Genomic DNA, 25,747 nt, shown 5'->3' on the forward strand with positions numbered 1-25,747 from the left:
GGAGGTTTGTTTTTTTTTTTTCCTTTTTCTAGGGTTCTAAAACAAGGAGTGCCTTAGCATTTCATTTGAGTTTACTTTTATATTATAAAACCCCCACTGAGTTAAGGGGGATTGTATTAAGAGTCTAGTTGGTGGCCAATTTTTATAGAAAAGCTATTTGTTAGAAACTAGGGTATGAGCAGCCAAAAACTACCCCTATTCCTTTTAGGTTTCTGTAAAGCTAAGGCAAAAGGAACATGTCTTACAAAACATTACTCTAGACCAAGTCAACTTTAAGCTGTTCCTTTAAATTTATGAAAAAAACATATTTCTATTTTTTCCTTTTTAGTTAAGAAACCAATATAGCAAAATGTATAGCTGTCCGTCCTTTATGATTCTACGAAACATCTTATAGTAATGAAAAAGTATTTTCTATTTTCTTCTCTACCACCCATCACAATCCTATACCTCATCTAGCCAAATCCTTAGCCTAGCTATAGATATCAACACTGAGAGAAAAAGTATAGTTGCAACAGGTTAAGATTCAACATTATTATGGTCAGTGTTAGTGATTGCAAACATATTATGTTTAACACAATATGACAATTATTGCCACAATTATGTTTCTGATACTATTTAACAAAATTGATGGTAATAAACATAAATATGTTTGCTTTTATCATACTTATGATTGCGACAATCATTAAAAAGACAAATTTAAACTCGTCGTTAACTATAATATGTTTGCAGTAACCATAATATGTTTGAATTGTGTTTAATAACTATAAGATGATTGCTTTAACCTTTTTTCTGCGTATACATCCCTATAAATGTTCCGATACTTCTTTGGAATATAAGACAACAAAAAAAGCAAACTGTGTTTTTTTTCCTTTCTACCATTTGAATTGGCAGCTTGATATGTAGCATCTAATATGCCCTGCTTTCTACTAGCTGCTACAACCACTGCTATTTCTACTACTACTACTACTTCTACTACTCCTCTTCTTCAATGGCATTGTCATCCTTAAGTTCTTGGCAAATTTTTCTGTCTGCTGAATTGTTTAAGATGAAGGAATAAAATACTAGGAAAAAAACACAAACGTTACAATTTTGCTAAGCCAACCAAACAACCACCGCACCACCATCACCACCTACTTACAGCCCGGCTGCCTAACTCCTTCCACTTTTCGCATACATTTTAGCATCTTAGTCCTTGGCTGTGGCTGTATATCCTTGCTAGCTGTGTGTGCTCTCTGTTCATACTCATCAACATCAACAACTTGTTACTGTATTTTTTTTTTTTTGCTTTCTTGATATTTTTTTTTTCTTTTTTCTAGCTTTTCTATTCATTTCCCCGTAATCGTTCTCTTTTCTATTTTAGAAATATGCCCAAAAATTGTTTTCAGTTGTATAAGTAATATTGTATATGGAAAAAGAAAATTCTCTATTTGTATTTGTAATATAGATGTATTTAAAAGGAATTTATAAGAAACATTAAAATTAAATTTGTTAAAGCATTGAAACTTAAGGCAGGAGTTCGGTAGCGAATACTTAGAATAACATTTTCAAAAATAAAAGGATTAGATGCAAAGCTATCAAGGATTCAGTAAAAGGTATAATTATATAACAAGCGATGTTCTAAAAGTACTACTAAAAGTGTACTATTAACGGGTCCCAGCCTCTGTTAAAGTCTAGACCTGATTGAATCGATCACAGACTTTAAAACCTAGAATCCAACAAACATATGGCAGTAAACTGAACAGGATAAACCCGTAGTGCTTTAAGTTATTATTACAGGGTGCTCTTTCTTAACCATATAGTGTGCTAGAGGCGATCCGTCACCTCCTCTAATGATTCCCAGGTGGCGGATATAACACCATGTACATTTACTTTACTCGGTATGCTGCTACGGCAGTAGCAACTATAAAGCCAATCGATGGACCAAAGTTCGAATCCATCAAATATGTCAAACCTAAGTTCTTACTTACAGGTGACACAGTATAGTATGTCTGGTATATTTATACCAGAACGGAGAAGGGAATTTAATCGATTAGGAATACCGTATATCCTTCACCATTCAACCCATCATACAACTCTATTATCAAATCCATTGATAGAGAAGAACATCTGACACACTACGCAAACCTTTGAATCATTCTATATTCTAATTTCCATCAAATCATTCCCATTTCTGCTATGATTTCGGCAACAGTACCGAACTTATTCCGAAATATTGATTTCGAAGTACATCAGTCTTTAAATCAACATTTTCTTCCCGAAAATTTGGTTTCAACCACAACCACCACGTGAACATGCTGCAAAGTCCAAAACGCTGCCCTGCGGGACACTAGTTCCTGTGTACTGCAATAACCTCAATGGTAGGGCTGTTCACTAAAATTAGTGAGTCAATTAACGAACACAGCATCAACCCAAACGTCGACAAACATCATGGGCACCATAACATTACGTTTGGTTCATCCCACAGCGCCAGTTCTGCTTACCAAAAGTGGCCCACTGGGCACATTATATCACAATCACAACCTTCAAACCAAGAAAGGTGAGGTTCTTACCCATTTAAAGTTTGAGAATAGGTTAAGATCGTTTCGACCCTAAGGCCTCTAATCATTCGCTTTAGCAGATAAGATTATTTTACATAATTTTTAAATGCACCAGCTATCCTGAGGGATACATCACACTCGAGTATTTACGATATATCATTAGCGATTTTATCCAATAAAGCTAGTCAGAGCTATTCAGCTATTCAGCAGGCTGTATTCTGTGCTCTGAACTCCTGTATCCGATTATATCTGACACTGTAATCTGAATGGAGGAAATTCGAACTCTGCTGCCAAAGAAAGGCAATCTCTTTAAATAAATTTATTGGAGAGGAATCACACTTTATAGTGACTAATATAATCACGTACATCGTCAATAAGCGACTATCAGTTTGTCGATCGATCCGTCCATATTAACACATTCCTCGTAATAGTAGAGTAATCTATCTCTACATTCGCAACAAGCGCAAAAGCTGATAAAAGGCCATGCAGCATAGGACTTGCAACTGAAGCGCAAGCTGCAGAACCTATCTCAAACCGATATCTCTTTCGATTAGTGTGTCAATTAGCGAACTTTACATTCTCTGCCACCAACTTTAAATGGACCCAACATTTCTTTTAGCACCAACTCAAACATCTGCAACACCAGGAGGACAATCGACACCACTTATTTCATCTCTGAAGTCCTGACAACATACCACCAGAGTTAGTCAAAGCAGACTGTATGTTAAGCGTTAATCTTCTGTATCCGATCATATTGAACTCCTGAGATAGCGAAACACTGTTATCTGAACTCTGAATGAAGTGAATTATAAGTCTGCTGCAACAGAAAGGCAACATATATGAATCGACAAGAATACGCATCAAAATGAATAAAACAGTGGCGGACATCATCAATAAGCGACTCAGATCAGGTGCCACCTAGTCTAAGGAACAATTCTACGTCGACTATGGCAACATATTGGAAAACTGTTGGAAAAAGCCTTCCCCTCGGCGGCATGTTATCTTGGTGAAATCTCCATCATGGTGTTATGGCAATATTCCGGGGAAAAGCTCTAGTCTGCCGGAACTATAAACTGGTAATGATCAAATGTATACTCGGCCTTTCCTTGGAATGATTTGACATTGCATCGAACCAGAGCACCATATAATCTGGCACTACGGGTAGCCGGTTGCCCACAAGCCAGTAGTCATAACCGGTCAATTGGTTAGGGATCCTTAGTGATCCACGTAGTGGCTGTGGTTTAAACCCAAATTCGCGGGGAGAGAATGTTGGTTTAAGGACTAATATATCCAAATGCCATATATGTATGGATTCTCTCTCCGGTGCTGTTGCCATCTCAACAGGTGTCAGTGATGTGACAAAGCAACTTAATGCTGGATTCCTGAAACCGATTAATATCTCTTACTCTTCACGTAGTATGACACCAGTATAGGTTGGGGAATTATCAGGTTGACACTTGGTAGTTACCTGTCATTCCGTAGATCGTTCTTTATGGTATGAGGATGGAACTGATGCACGTTGGTGAACGATCGGGAAAGACTCATCTGCTCGACCGGAGACTGGTACTTATTTAGTAGACCTCTTTACCCAGTGGATGAAAAAGACCACCGTGAAGGCAGGTGTTCACGTTAAGCAATTAGACATGAAAAAGCGATGAACGAAATGTAATCTTGAATCTCACTAGAATGCAAAAGTGTCCCAATTAAAATCATCCGACTACTACAGCGCCACCTGCCGTACAAAAACTAAATGTCTAAACTCCATTAGTTAAAGATGCGTCCAGTCATGAACAAAAACTAAACGTCTAAATTCCACTGACGAAAGTTGCGTCCTACTTCCATTGCTTTTCAACATTGTACATGACGCCGTAAAGATCCAAGTATCTCAGAAAAACAGAGGAATTACGAGTGGACTACACGGCAATCTTCGAGATTTTGTTGTTCGGTTATTTCTGTTAGATGAAATGAAAATCTTCAATTGAGTATGAATCGAGTCGTTCAGTAGCGAAGCTAGAGTTATTTCAGAAACTGGATGAACTTTGATTTCGATAACATGTTATGGAAATCATTGATTAAGGGTCTATAGTTGTAAGTTTAACAACATTTATAATTCAAATAATAGTTTTTGAAAGCCTTAAAACTATTTCCAATCGATCAATATATATTTCTTTAAAACACCAACAAAAAAATGTATCTGGAGTTTCTGAGTTTAAAAAATTTGACAAAGGTTTTCTACAGAAACAGTAGATCATCTTTAAGTCTTCTATAACCTAAAGATTTTTTCACAAAAATAGAAACATTACAACGCATTAAATGAAACGGTAACAGAGTATGGTGGGTAACTGTTCCTTAATGGCAAAAAGGAACACCAAAACACTCATACTTACAAATATTTACAAGAAGAAAACACTTTGACGTTTAAATGAAAATGAAGAACATCGTCATGGCAGTTGTAATAATCCCCCGCTTGCTATATTACAATTTCAAATAAATACAAACAAACAGGACCTCCTTATCCTACTGTTCAGCACACAAACATACACACACACACACACAAGCACACATTTTAACATAAATACTTTTTTGCTAAACTCTTAACATTTATAGCTAAAAATATCCTTTTTTGTTGTTGTACTTGTATTTTCTACTTTTTCTTATACTTGGCTTTCTATTTTTCTTCTATTTTTTTGTATTTGCCTCACAATACAGCCAGCCAGCCAGGATGGCTCAAATGTAAGAAATGTGAACAAAAAAATAAAAATAAAATAAATGAATGAAATAAAATGAAGAACCATATAGATGATAGAATCACTTGGAATTGATGAACAACAACAACTAGGAGTTAGTAATACTCATATACCGTTTTTTTTGTATAACAAATGGTCAGATGATGAAAATGTGAAAAAAAAACACCGACGGTTTGTTACAGCATATTTACAGGGGCTAGCTAGAAGGATATACAAACAAACATCATGCCTGCTCAGAGCCAGCAAAAATCAGTTTTATTTTGTTTTTATTCTTAAAAGAAAAACTTTTCATGGGAGAGAGAGAAAAAGGAAATTGCCAAGAAATGGGAGTTACTGGCCACCCACCCAAAAACATACACTTACCAACACAGAGGGAAATGGGTGTAAATTATGGAAGGAAAGACGTAGAGGGTTTTTATACCAAATTAGTTTTTGTTGGTTTTTTTGTTTAATCTGTCTATCCCAAATCAAGACAATTTAAGACATTTTTAGTAAAAGGGGTTCTAAACAGTATTTTCTTGACTCGTAAATAGACCATGTTAAAAAGGATTTTTTTGTTTTAAAGAAATAAGAAAAAACGTAAAAAGTCAAAATTCTGTTTTTCTAAACAAAAGGGTAACAAAAGTTTTTGAAACTACCATCCACAACTAACTAACTGTTTTCAAATTCAAAACAGCAGCAGCAGCAACACCTTTTGCCACAAAATGTCTTGCCATAACAACAATGTTATAAGCAAAAACTAATCCTTACAACAACATATAAGCTTTTGTTTGTCTTAGGTAAGGAGTAAATTTTAATAACTTAAGGTATGGTTCATGAGGATTTTTAAACAGAACTAAAAATTTTACTTTTTTTCATAATTTTACAAAAATTTCGAGAAAACTGTTGTATGATATGTTTAAGGATTCCTTTTAAAGATTTATTTTTCTTAACCAGAAAGGGGTAAGAGATTTTTTAGAACTGTTCTGCTTAGAAACTAAGAAAATTATGCCGAAAAAACAACTTCAAACTAGAACGACAAGCTCTTATCCCTCTATTGGCAAACGAAGTAAGTAACTATTTAAAAGCAGTGAACTTTAAGCATAACCTACAGAGAACGAATTCAATTCTAACACACACACACAACTATCCACAAACTTAAAATTCAAGAAGAATAAAAAGATAAAGTCCTGTTCTAGTTCTGTTCTAGATCTGTTCTAGTTCTGTTCTAGTTCTGTTCTAGTTCTGTTCTAGTTGTTCTAGTTCTGTTCTAGTTCTGTTCTAGTTCTGTCTAGTTCTGTTCTAGTTGTTCTAGTTCTGTTCTAGTTCTGTTCTAGTTCTGTTCTAGTTCTGTTTCTAGTTCTGTCTAGTTCTGTTCTAGTTCTGTTCTAGTTCTGTTCTAGTTCTGTTCTAGTTCTGTTCTAGTTCTGTTCTAGTTTCTGTTCTAGTTCTGTTCTAGTTCTGTTCTAGTTCTGTTCTAGTTCTGTTCTAGTTCTGTTCTAGTTCTGTTCTAGTTCTGTTCTAGTTCTGTTCTAGTTCTGTTCTAGTTCTGTTCTAGTTCTGTTCTAGTTCTGTTCTAGTTCTGTTCTAGTTCTGTTCTAGTTCTGTTCTAGTTCGTTCTAGTTCTGTTCTAGTTCTGTTCTAGTTCTGTTCTAGTTCTGTTCTAGTTCTGTTCTAGTTCTGTTCTAGTTCTGTTCTAGTTCTGTTCTAGTTCTGTTCTAGTTCTGTTCTAGTTCTGTTCTAGTTCTGTTCTAGTTCTGTTCTAGTTCTGTTCTAGTTCTGTTCTAGTTCTGTTCTAGTTCTGTTCTAGTTCTGTTCTAGTTCTGTTCTAGTTCTGTTCTAGTTCTAGTTGCTCTAGTTCTGTTCTAGTTCTGTTCTAGTTCTGTTCTAGTTCTGTTCTAGTTCTGTTCTAGTTCTGTTCTAGTTCTGTTCTAGTTCTGTTCTAGTTCTGTTCTAGTTCTGTTCTAGTTCTGTTCTAGTTCTGTTCTAGTTCTGTTCTAGTTTAGTTCTAGTTCTGTTCTAGTTCTGTTCTAGTTCTGTTCTAGTTCTGTTCTAGTTCTGTTCTAGTTCTGTTCTAGTTCTGTTCTAGTTCTGTTCTAGTTCTTTTCTAGTTCTGTTCTAGTTCTGTTCTAGTTCTGTTCTAGTTCTGTTCTAGTTCTGTTCTAGTTCTGTTCTAGTTCTGTTCTAGTTCTGTTCTAGTTCTGTTCAAGTTCTGTTCTAGTTCTGTTCTAGTTCTGTTCTGGTTGTTCTGTTCTAGTTCTGTTCTAGTTCTGTTCTAGTTCTGTTCTAGTTCTGTTCTAGTTCTGTTCTAGTTCTGTTCTAGTTCTGTTCTAGTTCTGTTCTAGTTCTGTTCTAGTTCTGTTCTAGTTCTGTTCTAGTTCTGTTCTAGTTCTGTTCTAGTTCTGTTCTAGTTCTGTTCTAGTTCTGTTCTAGTTCTGTTCTAGTTCTGTTCTAGTTCTGTTCTAGTTCTGTTCTAGTTCTGTTCTAGTTCTGTTCTAGTTCTGTTCTAGGTCTGTTCTGTCTAGTTCTGTTCTAGTTCTGTCTAGTTCGTCTAGGCTTTCTGTTTCTAGTTCTGTTCTAGTTCTGTTCTAGTTCTGTTTCTAGTTTTCTGTTCTAGTTCTGTTCTAGTTCTGATTCTACGTTCTGTTCTAGTTCTGTTCTAGTTCTGTTCTAGTTCTGTTCTAGTTCTGTTCTAGTTCTGTTCTAGTTCTGTTCTAGTTCTGTTCTAGTTCTGTTTCTAGTTCTGTTCTAGTTCTGTTCTAGTTTCTGTTCTAGGTTCTGTTCGAGTTCTGTTCTAGTTCTGTTCTAGTTTGTCTAGTTGTTCTAGTTCTGTTCTAGTTCTGTTCTAGTTCTGTTCTAGTTCTGTTCTAGTTCTGTTCTAGTTCTGTTCTAGTCTGTTCTAGTTCTGTTTCTAGTTCTGTTCTAGTTCTGTTCTAGTTCTGTTCTAGTTCTGTTCTAGTTCTGTTTCTAGTTCTGTTCTAGTTCTGTTCTAGTTCTGTTCTAGTTCTGTTCTAGTTCTGTTCTGTTCTGTTCTAGTTCTGTTCTAGTTCTGTTCTAGTTTCTGTTCTAGATCTGTTCTAGTTCTGTTCTAGTTCTGTTCTAGTTCTGTTCTAGTTCTGTTCTAGTTCTGTTCTAGTTCTGTTCTAGTTCTGTTCTAGTTCTATTCTAGTTCTGTTCTAGTTCTGTTCTAGTTCTGTTCTAGTTCTGTTCTAGTTCTAGTTCTAGTTCTAGTTCTGTTCTAGTTCTAGTTCTGTTCTAGTTCTGTTCTAGTTCTGTTCTAGTTCTGTTCTAGTTCTGTTCTAGTTCTGTTCTAGTTCTGTTCTAGTTCTGTTCTAGTTCTGTTCTAGTTCTGTTCTAGTTCTGTTCTAGTTCTGTTCTAGTTCTGTTCTAGTTCTATTCTAGTTCTGTTCTAGTTCTGTTCTAGTTCTGTTCTAGTTCTGTTCTAGTTCTGTTCTAGTTCTGTTCTAGTTCTGTTCTAGTTCTGTTCTAGTTCTGTTCTAGTTCTGTTCTAGTTCTGTTCTAGTTCTGTTCTAGTTCTTATTTAGTTCGGTTAGGCTTTACTTCTACTAAACTTGTATCCTTATGTGCAGCCCTTGTAGTTATTTCTACTCCTTCTTTATTTCATCCTCTTATTTTGGTTGTATAAGTATTATAAAAAAAACTAAAAAATCAAAATCATTTTATATATGTTTAAAAACATTTATGTGTGGGTAAGATACCTTCAAAAACCTTGGTATAGCAAACAGTTATCATGGCAGAACAGTTACCTCCTATCCCTTAACAAAATTTAAAATTTCTCTCTCTTCTTCCTAATTCCACAACTAACCATTTCCTTGTTGTTTTTTTTTTTCAAAAAGAAAACTTTTGCTCTGTTTAAATATATTATTTTTTGTAGTTAAACATCATCTTTTTTCCATTTCCAGATAAAGGCAGCTTAATCTAACCTTTTTTTCTAGTTTTTATTCTTTTTGTTCACAAAAATTAAAAAAAAAAGACGGACGAAAAGGACATTCATTCGTTTTAGCTACTCATTTAATACTATACAGTTTTCAGCTGCTTTGAAGTGACCGTCTGTGTTCTTAGCCTTGTGTGTCCGTGGTGGCGGTGTTGTTTTTGTTGTTGTTGTCAGCAGCCTCATTCTCAGTTATCATCAGCAACTATTGCACTTTTTTTAAGCCATCAACGCTGGCTCATCCATTTTATGTGTGCTCGAGTACCTTTTTTTTCTTCTCTATTCTGTTCAGTTTAGTTCTGTACCCCAACCATGTGATTGTCCTTTCGCCAATCTTTCATCATATTCCTTTTCGTCTGCCTGTCATCTCTTTTAATGTCTGCCGTATAGTATGCAATAGTGTTTTTTTTATATATATTGAAAGATGTTAGTCTTGTTGTTGCTATAATGGCTTGGAGTAGTCCTTTTTGTTGTTGTTGTTATTTTCATTTTTGCTTAGCGGGTGCCTTTTTGCTTTTGCTTTAATGCATATGTTTATTTTCTAATATAAACATTTCGAATTGTGTTTGTCTAGTTGGCATAAATTTGCCTGTTTGTTGGTATTTTCCTTTTCCATTTTCTTCAATTTCATTTAACATTTAAAGGTTTTCATTTCGTGCTTCAAAGCAAGAGTTTTACAAAAAAAAAAAAATAGAAAACCGTTAATTTTTTTAAATATTTGTTTTAGGAAATGAGTTATAATTGTATAGACTAGCTAATGCCAATTGCAATAATTTAAAGGACTTAAAAGCAGAAAAGGCAAATTAATGATTATTTATCTTATAAAACGCATTTTAATGACAACTTTTCCTGGAAATTAATTACTTAAGGACAAATCTCAAGTTGTTTTGGAAAGAAATTATAAAATTGTAAAGCATACTTTTAGGCGAAAAAAACATTATGAAGAAAATATAATGATATTTTATAGCCTGTCTTCTCATCAATCTCTGTTTTTGAAAAAAATTTGAGTTTTTATTTCAAAAACAATATTTTTAATAAAAAATTGTCGAAATGCGAAAAAAAATTTATTTTCAAAAGCCCAAAATTTTATCTTTCTAAATATGATTTTTCAAAAACTTTTTGTTTAACCCTTTACCTTACAAGAAACATCCCCCTAAAATGGCTAGAAGTAGTTAAAAATAACTGTTATTATTACAATGTTGATGATGCTAGATGTTGGCATTATTTTAGCTTTTTTTTTTTCTTTTAGTTTTCCTTTCCGTTCCTCTAAAATTTTCTGTATTTTTGCAACCGCATTTAGTTTTTTTCCTTTTTATTCAAAATTTAGTTTTACTCTTGCTATATGTTAACCCTGGAAAAACATTACACAAAACTGGAACTTTTTTCTAAACAATTTAAATGAAGGAATATATGAAAGACAAGAGTTGGCACTCGTCAGCAGTTGGGTAGCAAAAGCTCCAACACCACCATCATACCAACAAAAACTAAATGTTTGCTTTAGTAGAATTTGAGCTGAAAAAAAAAATAGTTCTCATTTAGGATACTAAACGACTTGTAGGGTCCTTTTTTTGTTACAAAAAAAAAAATACAAAAAACAACCAAATGCCAACGCCACTACCAGCAATAACGTCAGAGTCATCAGCACAAAAGTTATAAAAAAAAACAACTAGACTATATAAAATGTATTCTAACACACACATTTCTAACTTGCGGGTTGCTTGAGACTCCAAGAAAGATTCGTTAAATTTCATATACATATGTTACACTTACATTCTACATACATATGCACATAGTCATAAAGGAATCACAGGGATCTAAACTAGGAAAAAACACATTACCAGACGAACAGTTATTTTTCTACAACTCATATGTTCAACTGAAACCCTCTTAAAACATGAAAGGCAAAACGCAAGACAAACTTTTTCTATATGGCAGACAAAAAAAAATATAGAAAATCTTGGTTTACGAAAAAAATAAATTTGTGGAAAAAAATAGTTTACATAAATATTACTCATACGCCTTCAAGTAAATATTACTCATGCATCTATGTAGCTTTATTTTAATATTCATCTATAAATTGTGGAATGATTCTAACTCAGTTCTAGTTCAGTTCTAGTTCAGTTCTAGTTCAGTTCTAGTTCAGTTCTAGTTCAGTTCTAGTTCAGTTCTAGTTCAGTTCTAGTTCAGTTCTAGTTCAGTTCTAGTTCAGTTCTAGTTCAGTTCTAGTTCAGTTCTAGTTCAGTTCTAGTTCAGTTCTAGTTCAGTTCTAGTTCAGTTCTAGTTCAGTTCTAGTTCAGTTCTAGTTCATTCTAGTTCAGTTCTAGTTCAGTTCTAGTTCAGTTCTAGTTCAGTTCTAGTTCAGTTCTAGTTCAGTTCTAGTTCAGTTCTAGTTCAGTTCTAGTTCAGTTCTAGTTCAGTTCTAGTTCAGTTCTAGTTCAGTTCTAGTTCAGTTCTAGTTCAGTTCTAGTTCAGTTCTAGTTCAGTTCTAGTTCAGTTCTAGTTCAGTTCTAGTTCAGTTCTAGTTCAGTTCTAGTTCAGTTCTAGTTCAGTTCTAGTTCAGTTCTAGTTCAGTTCTAGTTCAGTTCTAGTTCAGTTCTAGTTCAGTTCTAGTTCAGTTCTAGTTCAGTTCTAGTTCAGTTCTAGTTCAGTTCTAGTTCAGTTCTAGTTCAGTTCTAGTTCAGTTCTAGTTCAGTTCTAGTTCTAGTTCAGTTCTAGTTCAGTTCTAGTTCAGTTCTAGTTCAGTTCTAGTTCAGTTCTAGTTCAGTTCTAGTTCAGTTCTAGTTCAGTTCTAGTTCAGTTCTAGTTCAGTTTCTAGTTCAGTTCTAGTTCAGTTCTAGTTCAGTTTCTAGTTCAGTTCTAGTTCAGTTCTAGTTCAGTTCTAGTTCAGTTCTAGTTCAGTTCTAGTTCAGTTCTAGTTCAGTTCTAGTTCAGTTCTATTTCAGTTCTAGTTCAGTTTCTAGTTCAGTTCTAGTTCAGTTCTAGTTCAGTTCTAGTTCAGTTCTAGTTCAGTTCTAGTTCAGTTCTAGTTCAGTTCTAGTTCAGTTCTAGTTTCAGTTCTAGTTCAGTTCTAGTTCAGTTCTAGTTCAGTTCTAGTTCCGTTCTAGTTCAGTACTTTTAGTTCTAGTTCAGTTCTAGTTCAGTTCTAGTTCAGTTCTAGTTCAGTTCTAGTTCAGTTCTAGTTCAGTTCTAGTTCAGTTCTAGTTCAGTTCTAGTTCAGTTCTAGTTCAGTTCTAGTTCAGCAATTTCTAGTTCAGTTCTAGTTCAGTTCTAGTTCAGTTCTAGTCCTTCTAGTTCAGTTCTAGTTTCAGTTCTAGTTCAGTTCTAGTTCAGTTATAGTTCAGTTCTAGTTCAGTTCTAGTTCAGTTCTAGTTCAGTTCTAGTCAGTTCTCGTTCAGTTCTAGTTCAGTTCTAGTTCAGTTCTAGTTCAGTTCTAGTTCAGTTCTAGTTCAGTTCTAGTTCAGTTCTAGTTCAGTTCTAGTTCAGTTCTAGTTCAGTTCTAGTTCAGTTCTAGTTCGTTCTAGTTCAGTTCTAGTTCAGTTCTAGTTCAGTTCTAGTTCAGTTCTAGTTCAGTCTAGTTCAGTTCTAGTTCAGTTCTAGTTCAGTTCTAGTTCAGTTCTAGTTCAGTTCTAGTTCAGTTCTAGTTCAGTTCAGTTCAGTTCTAGTTCAGTTCTAGTTCAGTTCTAGTTCAGTTCTAGTTCAGTTCTAGTTCAGTTCTAGTTCAGTTCTAGTTCAGTTCTAGTTCAGTTCTAGTTCAGTTCTAGTTCAGTTCTAGTTCATTCTAGTTCAGTTTCTAGTTCAGTTCTAGTTCGTTCTAGTTCAGTTCTAGTTCAGTTCTAGTTCAGTTCTAGTTCAGTTCTAGTTCAGTTCTAGTTCAGTTTCTAGTTCAGTTCTAGTTCAGTTCTAGTTCAGTTCTAGTTCAGTTCTAGTTCAGTTCTAGTTCAGTTTCTAGTTCAGTTCTAGTTCAGTTCTAGTTCAGTTCTAGTTCAGTTCTAGTTCAGTTCTAGTTCAGTTCTAGTTCAGTTCTAGTTCAGTTCTAGTTCAGTTCTAGTTCAGTTTCTAGTTTCAGTTCTAGTTCAGTTCTAGTTCAGTTCTAGTTCAGTTCTAGTTCAGTTCTAGTCAGTTCTAGTTCAGTTCTATTTCAGTTCTAGTTCAGTTCTATTTCAGTTCTAGTTCAGTTCTAGTTTAGTTCTAGTTCAGTTCTAGTTCAGTTCTAGTTCAGTTCTAGTTCAGTTATAGTTCAGTTATAGTTCAGTTATAGTTCAGTTATAGTTCAGTTATAGTTCAGTTCTAGTTCAGTTCTAGTTCTTCTAGTTCACTTCTAGTTCAGTTCCAGTTCAGTTCTAGTTCAGTTCTAGTTCAGTTCTAGTTCACTTCTAGTTCAATTCTAGTTCAGTTCTAGTTCAGTTCTAGTTCAGTTCTAGTTCAGTTCTAGTTCAGTTCTAGTTCAGTTCTAGTTCAGTTCAGTTCAGTTAGTTCAGTTCTAGTTCAGTTCTAGTTCAGTTCTAGTTCAGTTCTAGTTCAGTTCTAGTTCAGTTCTAGTTCAGTTCTAGTTCAGTTCTAGTTCAGTTCTAGTTCAGTTCTAGTTCAGTTCTAGTTCAGTTCTAGTTCAGTTCTAGTTCAGTTCTAGTTCAGTTCTAGTTCAGTTCTAGTTCAGTTCTAGTTCAGTTCTAGTTCAGTTCTAGTTCAGTTCTAGTTCAGTTCTAGTTCAGTTCTAGTTCAGTTCTAGTTCAGTTCTAGTTCAGTTCTAGTTCAGTTCTAGTTCAGTTCTAGTTCAGTTCTAGTTCAGTTCTAGTTCAGTTCTAGTTCAGTTCTAGTTCAGTTCTAGTTCAGTTCTAGTTCAGTTCTAGTTCAGTTCTAGTTCAGTTCTAGTTCAGTTCTAGTTCAGTTCTAGTTCAGTTCTAGTTCAGTTCTAGTTCAGTTCTAGTTCAGTTCTAGTTCAGTTCTAGTTCAGTTCTAGTTCAGTTCTAGTTCAGTTCTAGTTTAGTTCTAATTCAGTTCTAGTTTAGTTCTAATTCAGTTTAGTTCAGTTCGATGAGAAATTAAATCTGCGAATGATTATTAAAAATAAATCAATCATAAATTATACGTCGTGGTGTTCAAGTTTTGCATACACATATGTATGTATACGTAAAATCAAAATTTTGAGCGGATAAAAATGTATTTAAATAAATTTCAATGTAATTTTAGTTTTCAATGGCTTGTTTGATTTTTTATGAAAATCTCTCACGAAATTTCACTTTCACTTCATAGGATTTCTAAATCAATGTCTTGTATATTACCCCGCCGCTCTAGCAATTTCCTCTTTATTATAATGTTTTATCATTTTCTCTCCCTTTTCTCTTGAACATATCTTATTTTCTTTGTAATGTTTGTAATTATGCATATTTTTTATTGTTGTTTGTTTATTTTCTATTTTCATAAGCTAATAACAGATACACTTCTGTCAGAGATGGATAGATATACAGAGATATGGTTGAGGATATTACCACTACATTAAAACAAACAAATACTTACGCACACATATATATATTGCTATATAAGCACACACTTAAAATTACCATCTACTTTATGGTAATTAATATATGCCACTAAGAGCTCTATAAACATAGAAAGCCAAACACTTCCAATGATGGCAACAGAAGTTGGGAAAAATTAAAAAAAAAGGAAAATATATACAGATCTAGTAGTGTATATGTATTGTTAATGTTAATATGGTTGTTGTACTTGTTGTATGACTTCCACAAATGCTTCATGCCACTCAGCAGCTAGAAATGAATGAATGAGAAAAAAAATTATAAATATTTTTCTGCTACTGCCACTAATTGCAAACATCCGCCACTAGGAAATTGCACCTGTTTTGCAGGTTAGCAAGGAATAGGAAAAATAGAAGAGTAAAAAGTGAAAAAAAATAACAATAATAACAAATGTAAAAGAAAAAACAAGTAGAAAAAAAGGATCGAGTATAAGCGACCATAAGATGTCCTACAGCAAACTAAAGTTTATAATAAATTTGCAAAAATGCTAAAATTTTTTAAAAATTTACACATAATAAAAAATTAAAAAAATATTTTCACAAAATTTCTAAAAAAAAACATTATTTTTGGAAATTTAATAAAAAATAAAACAGAAAATAGTCGGATGTTACAAATATAACAAACCAAACAAATAAAAATGACTATCAGTTTAAAAAACACCGACAAATATAATAACTCTAAAAAAAAATCTTGTAAAATCTGAACAGTGCCACAATAACAACTAAAACATTTTACATAAAACGGATATTTATTTAATAAAAACATTATTAATTATTTAATTTCAGCTTCACTTTCCATAACCACCTTTCGCATTATATTGTCTTGTTTTCTTCCTACTACCCCCCTACTACCCCGTATTTTCAATTTCCACATCCCTTAATCTTTAATAAAACACTGGTTTTTCAATCCTTTTTATTAATTTTTGTTTGCACCCCCAGACTTCGGCTTGAAACTTTCCTTAAAACTCCTTGAGAAAAGTATTATATAGAGTAATGTTAACTTTTGAGTGCCTGTAGAGAGTCCTGAAGTTCTGTTTTTGTGTTGTTGTTATTGCTAGTACAGCAGTTGCTGTCAGCAGAAAAAATTACTGTAGATTCATTTTTTAGCAAGTTTAATTTAAATTATTTTGGTTAAAAATACAAGGTTAAAAAATTAAGCGGAATTTAAAATAAATTACTAAATAGAATTCTTAAGTGAAGACCATAAATGGGGTCATAAGAAAAACAGTACTGAGACCAACAACAGAACCGGACTAGAACTGACTGAACTCAAACTGAACTAGACAAACCAAAAATTTTACATAAAACGGATATTTAATTAATAAAACTTTGAACTAGAACTGAACTAGAACTGAACTAGAACTGAACTAGAACTGAACTAGAACTGAACTAGAACTGAACTAGAACTGAACTAAAACTAAACTAGAACTGAACTAGAACTGAACTAGAACTGAACTAGAACTGAACTAGAACTGAACTAGAACTGAACTAGAACTGAACTAGAACTGAACTAGAACTGAACTAGAACTGAACTAGAACTGAACTAGAACTGAACTAGAACTGAACTAGAACTGAACTAAAACTAAACTAGAACTGAACTAGAACTGAACTAGAACGAATGAACTAGAACTGAACTAGAACTGAACTAGAACTGAACTAAACTGAACTAGAACTGAACTAGAACTGAACTAGAACTGAACTAGAACTGAACTAGAACTGAACTAGAACTGAACTAGAACTGAACTAGAACTGAACTAGAACTGAACTAGAACTGAACTAGAACTGAACTAGAACTGAACTAGAACTGAACTAGAACTGAACTAGAACTGAACTAGAACTGAACTAGAACTGAACTAGAACTGAACTAGAACTGAACTAGAACTGAACTAGAACTGAACTAGAACTGAACTAGAACTGAACTAGAACTGAACTAGAACTGAACTAGAACTGAACTAGAACTGAACTAGAACTGAACTAGAACTGAACTAGAACTGAACTAGAACTGAACTAGAACTGAACTAGAACTGAACTAGACTGAACTAGAACTGACTAGAACTGAACTAGAACTGAACTAGAACTGAACTAGAACTGACTAGAACTGAACTAGAACTGAACTAGAACTGAACTAGAACTGAACTAGAACTGAACTAGAACTGAACTAAACTAACTAGAACTGAACTAGAACTGACTAGAACTGAACTAGAACTGAACTAGAACTGAACTAGAACTGAACTAGAACTGAACTAGAACTGAACTAGAACTGAACTAGAACTGAACTAGAACTGAAACTAGAACTGAACTAGAACTGAACTAGAACTGAACTAGAACTGAACTAGAACTGACTAGACTGAACTAGAACTGAACTAGAACTGAACTAGAACTGAACTAGAACTGAACTAGAACTGAACTAGAACTGAACTAGAACTGAACTAGAACTGAACTAGAACTGAACTAGAACTGAACTAGAACTGAACTAGAACTGAACTAGAACTGAACTAGAACTGAACTAGAACTGAACTAGAACTGAACTAGAACTGAACTAGAACTGAACTAGAACTGAACTAGAACTGAACTAGAACTGAACTAGAACTGAACTAGAACTGAACTAGAACTGAACTAGAACTGAACTAGAACTGAACTAGAACTGAACTAGAACTGAACTAGAACTGAACTAGAACTGAACTAGAACTGAACTAGAACTGAACTAGAACTGAACTAGAACTGAACTAGAACTGAACTAGAACTGAACTAGAACTGAACTAGAACTGAACTAGAACTGAACTAGAACTGAACTAGAACTGAACTAGAACTGAACTAGAACTGAACTAGAACTGAACTAGAACTGAACTAGAACTGAACTAGAACTGAACTAGAACTGAACTAGAACTGAACTAGAACTGAACTAGAACTGAACTAGAACTGAACTAGAACTGAACTAGAACTGAACTAGAACTGAACTAGAACTGAACTAGAACTGAACTAGAAAACTAGAACTGAACTAGAACTGAACTAGAACTGAACTAGAACTGAACTAGAACTGAACTAGAACTGAACTAGAACTGAACTAGAACTGAACTAGAACTGAACTAGAACTGAACTAGAACTGAACTAGAACTGAACTAGAACTGAACTAGAACTGAACTAGAACTGAACTAGAACTGAACTAGAACTGAACTAGAACTGAACTAGAACTGAACTAGAACTGAACTAGAACTGAACTAGAACTGAACTAGAACTGAACTAGAACTGAACTAGAACTGAACTAGAACTGAACTAGAACTGAACTAGAACTGAACTAGAACTGAACTAGAACTGAACTAGAACTGAACTAGAACTGAACTAGAACTGAACTAGAACTGAACTAGAACTGAACTAGAACTGAACTAGAACTGAACTAGAACTGAACTAGAACTGAACTAGAACTGAACTAGAACTGAACTAGAACTGAACTAGAACTGAACTAGAACTGAACTAGAACTGAACTAGAACTGAACTAGAACTGAACTAGAACTGAACTAGAACTGAACTAGAACTAACTAGATGACTAGAACTGACTAACTGAACTAGAACTGAACTAGAACTGAACTAGAACTGAACTAGAACTGAACTAGAACTGAACTAGAACTGAACTAGAACTGAACTAGAACTTAACTAGAACTGAACTAGAACTGACTAGAACTGAACTAGAATGAACTAGAACTGAACTAGAACTGAACTACGAACTAGAACTGAACTAGAACTGAATACTGAACTGATCTAGAACTGAACTTAGAACTGGAACTAGAACTGAACTAGAACTGAACTAGAACTGAACTAGAACTGAAACTAGAACTGAAACTAGAAACTGAACTAGAACTGAACTAGAACTGAACTAGAACTGAACTAGAACGGAACTAGAAACTGAAGCTAGAACTGAACTAGATGAACGAAACTGAACGAAACTGAACTAGAACTGAACTAGAAACTGGAACTAGAACTGAACTAGACTGAAACTAGAACTTGAACTAGAACTGAACTAGAAATGAACTAGAACTGAACTAGAACTGAACCTAGAACGGAACTAGAACTGAACTAGAACCTGTACTAAGAACTGAAACTAGAACTGTACTAGAACTGAACTATAACTGAATTAGAACTTGAACAAGAACTAAACTAAAACTGAAGAAATTGCTTTTAAATATTTCTTTACTACTTTTTAAAATATTTCCTTTTTATTAGTGTTTATTCATCAATCAATTTTTAGTCCTTTCAAAAATATGATCTTCATAATCTTTGATGGAAAAACGTCCTTTTTTATAATAATATAGATTTTATGCTTCTTTTTATTGTTTTTCTATAATATTTACATTTGTTTTGTTTGAATTTGTTTTGTATTTTCTATTTAGTTTCTTTTTTTTCGAAAATGTATTGTTTGAATATTAATCAAACCACAATAACACGCAGATATACCAGCAACAATAACAACAACAACGACAGCAACAATGTCAGGAAAAATACCAAACTACAGACAGACATACTTACTTGCTGCATCACATTGGAAACTAAACACATTCTAACTCATAAAACGCGGACAGACAGAAAGTTCTGTTTAATATTCACACGCATTCAGACAGAAGGACAGACTAAGGGATGGACGGACGGACTTATACACTTTACTCTCGCTGGAAATGTTGGTGTTTGTGTGCGTGAGTCTGTGTGTCTATGCTGTAAACAAGTGAAGTGGCATAATGCATTGCTTACATACTTGCATTGAAAACAACAACAGCAACAAAACCGAATGCACTTACTTATGTGGCCATGGTTTAGACAGGCAAATCAGCAAAAACTGCAACAGCAACTATACTAAAACACACATTCTAACACATTGTGACAAACATGTGATGATGTTGAATAAACTGTGTTGCTACTCGTCCAACTACATATATTTCTAACACTAAAACATGGTAATGCATCCAAACGCACTACAACATATCTTTACTAGTATAACTCTCGATATATGTATCTACGCATAATTATGTATGTATGTTGCTTAGTATTTAGTTGGAAATCTGTGTGGCTGTGTGTGTGTGTGAATGTTCCTGCGTTTGTTTGTTTTTGGGTTACATATACACATTTTCAGAGTCTCATCCACATTATGGCCACGCATTATGTTAATAAGTGTAAAATGGGGCACACGCCAAAACAAAAGCATACACAGAACAACATGAACAAAAAAAATTATAGAAAAATTGTTTTCGAATGTGAAAAAAAGGAAACCAAAAGGAAGAAACACATAGAAATCAAACCTAGACAGAAATCATAATAGACAGCACAATGGGCAGGATATATAGAATAAGTAAATATTTCTAAAATTTTAGCAAGGTTTTTCTGTTATGAACCAAATGATTGCTTTCAACATGCTTGCTATTGGGGCGTATGATTATTATTTGTATTATTTAGCAATCATACGTCCATGTGTTCTATATTAGATTTAAATACATATTGTGTTATTTGATAACTAAAGTTTTTTTGTCCAATTTTTAAACTTTTCCCGACCCATTGTTTATTATTGTTATATAGTATTGAAATCGCTACCCACCATTACTATTGCAACTATGGTTGGTATTTTTAAAAGCCTAGCATATAAAAAAAATGTGTTGATGGGTCTATGATTTGGTTCCGTTTTGAATATATTTTTCTTTTTTTTCACCAACATTCACATTAACACTCTAACAATGAACAAAACATAGCAATGAAAGACAGACGGACAGACAGACGCTCAAATTGTTTCTCACATTCGTCATGTTAAATCAAACTAGAGAACTTCCACTAAAAATATTGAATTGTTTTTGATATATAGCAGAGTCTGAAAAAACACAAAGCAGGCAGCAAGTAAACACACACAAACATAAGTATAAATGTATAGACAACAAATAGAAAACTTTAAATCAACATTAAGTATGACGACTTGCAGCTTTTGTGTAATACAAGGCCTACGATCCATAGGGTAATGTGTGTATGTGTGGAAAAATTTGGTTTGTGTGTCATATCACTTGCAAAGTGTCATCATCATTTTCATCTGCCTACACATCAATTGCTTTTGAGTTATTTTCTAGCAACAATATCTAACACAAAACTGATTTTTTTCTAGTCGTATTAGTAAATTGCTGGTAGTTTTTGTACTAAAATGGCAGTAAGTAGCACCTACTTAACTACATTAGAGAGATTATTAGAAAATACTTAAAGTCAGTGTGGAAAGTTATATAGAAATAACACTATGGACTGGAAAATAGACTATACTATATATAGACCAGACTATAGACTAGACTATAGACTGGACGTAGAATAGGAATATAAACAGACTATAGACTAGACTATAGACTAGACTATAGACTAGGACTATAGACTATACTATAGACTAGACTATAGACTAGACTATAGACTAGACTATAGACTAGACTATAGACTAGACTATAGACTAGACTTAGATAGACTATAGACTAGACATAGACTAGACTATAGACTAGACTATAGACTAGACTATAGACTAGACTATAGACTAGACTATAGACTAGACTATAGGACTAGACTATAGACAGACATAGACTAGACTATAGACTAGACTATAGACTAGAATATAGACTACGACTAGACTATCGATAGACTATATAGATACTATAGATAGACTATAGACTAGACTATAGACTAGACTATAGACTAGACTATAGACTAGACTATAGACCTAGAAGACTAGACTATAACTAGACTATAGACTTGACTATAGACTAGACTATAGACTAGCTATAGACTAGACTATAGACTAGACTATAGACTAGACTATAGACTAGACTATAGACTAGACTATAGACTAGACTATAGACTAGACTATAGACTAGACTATAGACTAGACTATAGACTAGACTATAGACTAGACTATAGACTAGACTATAGACTAGACTATAGACTAGACTATAGACTAGACTATAGACTAGACTATAGACTAGACTATAGACTAGACTATAGACTAGACTATAGACTAGACTATAGACTAGTCTATAGACTAGACTTAGACTAGACTATAGACTAGACTATAGACTAGACTATAGACTAGACTATAGACTAGACTATAGACTAGACTATAGACTAGACTATAGACTAGACTATAGACTAGACTATAGACTAGACTATAGACTAGACTATAGACTAGACTATAGACTAGACTATAGACTAGACTATAGACTAGACTATAGACTAGACTATAGACTAGACTATAGACTAGACTATAGACTAGAAAATAGACTAGACTATAGACTAGACTATAGACTAGACTATAGACTAGACTATAGACTAGACTATAGACTAGACTATAGATTAGACTATAGACTAGACTATAGATTAGACTATAGACTAGACTATAGACTAGATTATGGACTAGACTATAGACTAGACTATAGACTAGACTATAGACTATAGACCTAGACTATAGATTAGGACTATGGACTAGACTATAGACTAGACTATAGACTAGACTATAGACTAGACTATAGATAGACTATAGACTAGACTATAGACTAGATTATGGACTATACTATAGACTAGACTATAGACTAGACTATAGACTAGACTATAGACTAGACTATAGACTAGCCTATAGACTAGACTACAGACTAGACTATAGACTAGACTATAAACTAGACCATAGACTAGACTATAGAGTACCACTGTAGACTAAACTAGAGACTATACTATTGAGTGGACTATAGACTGCATTGTAAACTGGAGTATGGGGTATAATATACTCTAAACCCTACCCATTTTTTCTTTTATTGTAACCAAAGAATATTTTTTTATTTTACTTAACTAAAGAATAGTAGCTAAAACTTTAATTTAAATATAAATAAAATATTTTGTATATAAAAATTTGTTTCAATACATTTTTTTCTAGCCGTTTTTTAATAAAAACGAACTCCCTTTTTTTCTCCATATGCCTATATTTCAACTCTTTTTTTTTAGTTTATTTAATAGGTACAACCTAAAACCCCTACACAACAAACCCCTAAACCATCTCTATTATTTAGTACAAACACCTAAATGTATACTACAAAACTAACTACAACTAACTGTTTTTACTTGACCATTACTGTTCCGTGTGCCCCCGTTGTGACTGCATTGCCTTTGGCTTATGTATTATGCGCCAATGACGGCAATTTTGATATGCAGTTTTACTGCACACACACACATTCCTATCCAAAAAAATTGCTCTTCTTTTTCTATATTTATATAAAAATATTTCCATTTTATTCATTTGTTCATGTCACTTTTATTTCTCATTTTTGGGCCAATTTTTAGGCGTCTATATAGAATATATAGCAACAAAAAAACCTAATATTTATTTAATATACAACTGTGTCTTTTATTTGGGTTTTGTAATTTAAAAGAGCTCTTTTGTTTTTGGGAGTTTTTCATAAAATGGAAATTGTAAAAGGTGTATGGATTGCAAACAAAATAAATTATGGATGATTTAATTTGATGGGCATAGATAGAACTCATCTAGAATTCGTTTGTAAATCTGTCTAGCGAAAATGTGAAATTAGACTTCCAGTTTCTATTCCCAATTACAGTTCAGTTCTTGTTCAGTTCTAGTTCAGTTCTAGTTCAGTTCTAGTTCAGTTCTAGTTCAGTTTCTAGTTCAGTTCTAGTTCAGTTCTAGTTCAGTTCTAGTTCAGTTCTAGTTCAGTTCTAGTTCAGTTCTAGTTCAGTTCTAGTTCTAGTTCTAGTTCATTCTAGTTCTAGTTCAGTTCTAGTTCAGTTCTAGTTCAGTTCTAGTTCAGTTCTAGTTCAGTTCTAGTTCAGTTCTAGTTCAGTTCTAGTTCAGTTCTAGTTCAGTTCTAGTTCAGTTCTAGTTTCAGTTCTAGTTCAGTTCTAGTTCAGTTCTAGTTCAGTTCTAGTTCAGTTCTAGTTCAGTTCTAGTTCAGTTCTAGTTCAGTTCTAGTTCAGTTCTAGTTCAGTTCTAGTTCAGTTCTAGTTCAGTTTCTAGTTCAGTTTCTAGTTCAGTTCTAGTTCCGTTCTAGTTCAGTTCTAGTTCAGTGCTAGTTCAGTTCTAAGTTCAGTTCTAGTTCAGTTCTAGTCAGTTCTAGTTTCAGTTCTAGTTCAGTTTCTAGTTCAGTTCTAGTTCAGTTCTAGTTCAGTTCTAGTTCAGTTCTAGTTCAGTTCTAGTTCAGTTCTAGTTCAGTTCTAGTTCATTCTTAGTTCAGTTCTAGTTCAGTTCTAGTTCAGTTCTAGTTCAGTTCTAGTTCAGTTCTAGTTCAGTTCTAGTTCAGTCTCTAGTTCAGTTCTAGTTCAGTTCTAGTTCAGTTCTAGTTCAGTTCTAGTTCAGTTCTAGTTCAGTTCTAGTTCAGTTCTAGTTCAGTTCTAGTTCAGTTCTAGTTCAGTTCTAGTTCAGTTCTAGTTCAGTTCTAGTTCAGTTCTAGTTCAGTTCTAGTTCAGTTCTAGTTCAGTTCTAGTTCAGTTCTAGTTCAGTCTAGTTCAGTTCTAGTTCAGTTCTAGTCAGTTCTAGTTCAGTTCTAGTTCAGTTCTAGTTCAGTTCTAGTTCAGTTCTAGTTCAGTTCTAGTTCAGTTTCTAGTTCAGTTCTAGTTCAGTTCTAGTTAGTAGTCAGTTCTAGTTCAGTTCTAGTCAGTTTCTAGTTCTAGTCTAGTTCAGTTCTAGTTCTAAAATGTGACATACTTTTAGGAGATTATTAAAGTATATAGCTAATTTTGTGGATATTTGTATTATAATTGTATAGATATGTATAGTTTTCTTTGGGAGAAATATTGTTATTAAATTCAATGACTGTTTTATATTACATATTAATGTTTTGCGTAATTTATTACAACAAATACTAAAGCCTACATTTGGTCATACTGTTACGCACACGCATCATTCACAGCTGTTGTGTATGTTATTGCATTTACAGTTGTCTACCTAAAAGGGGCATAAGCAGTATGCTTTGTATATACATATGTACATGAAAAACATTACGTTGCGTATTGCAATTTATGTTTTGTGGCTGTTTAACCATTTTAATATAGACTTATACGTATAGAAATATTTTTTTGTATAACAGAAATTTTTTTTATAAAATAAAAAGTACAGAATTTAAGCAGCAAAAAATAAAATAAATTTTTATGAAAAAAAATGTATTTAATATTTGAAAACAACTATGAACATGAGTAAGATGTCATAAGAGGGTACATAGGGAAAGGCTAGAAGTATTAATATAATGATGAAGCTGATGAGGCTCATTATATGGTAAATACTTATTAATGGAGAGAAACACATACTAACACTTACATTTGTAAAATATATTTTGTTTGTGAGAAGAATGGGAAACTTTTGAATATTGTTGTGATAATTTTTTATACAAGGGGTTTGTCTTTTTTTCATGCCTGCAACATATGCAGCACAAAGTAAGTGCATTTAAATGTAGTTGAAGAGTATTTGGGAAATAAATAAAACAATTGGTACTCGAACTCATGTCTAGGTTGGGGTAACAATATATAATCATATGGAAAATTTTCTACCCATCATCAACAGCATGGTAATGATGTTGATGATGTTGTTGTTAATGTTAATGATAATAATGATGATAACCCATTTTTTATGCAACCGATGCTGGCTGCGTTACACATGCATAAAATTACTCATTTTATGTTTGCAAGGCGCCAATTGTTAATATTATATTTGTTGCTGCATTTCAGTATGATAATTTCTTTTTTTTTTTTACTTTTTGTATATAAAACTACAACAAAAAATGGATAAAATGGGAAAAAAAATAAATGAGTTCGCATGTTACGCATACACCGAAAAAAAGATCAAAAAAAGCTCCGCCTTTTAATATGTATTAAAAATAAAGCAGCAACAACAACTTGCTGCAACAACATACACATGTTGTTGAGGGGGTTTTTGCAATTTTTTTATTTTTGTCTTTTTTCTTCAATTCATCTGTCCGTGCTTGTTTTTCTCGTAACAAACAAAATA

General features: G+C 33.4%; 1 protein-coding gene across 1 annotated transcript in view; it reads left to right on the forward strand.

The window, feature by feature from the left end:
• The window catches only part of LOC119611121 (TOM1-like protein 9), a 63,464-nt gene that overhangs the window by 18,700 nt on the left and 19,017 nt on the right, over positions 1-25,747 (forward strand). Inside the window, 1 exon segment of the mRNA XM_037966591.1 lies at positions 5,247-5,270. Coding sequence (XP_037822519.1) covers positions 5,247-5,270 — 24 coding nt within the window.

Source organism: Lucilia sericata, unplaced genomic scaffold (assembly GCF_015586225.1).
Source record: "Lucilia sericata isolate MDLA Ls3-8-SP2 unplaced genomic scaffold, ASM1558622v1 Contig001366F_arrow, whole genome shotgun sequence".
NCBI classification, from domain to species: Eukaryota; Metazoa; Arthropoda; class Insecta; order Diptera; family Calliphoridae; genus Lucilia; species Lucilia sericata.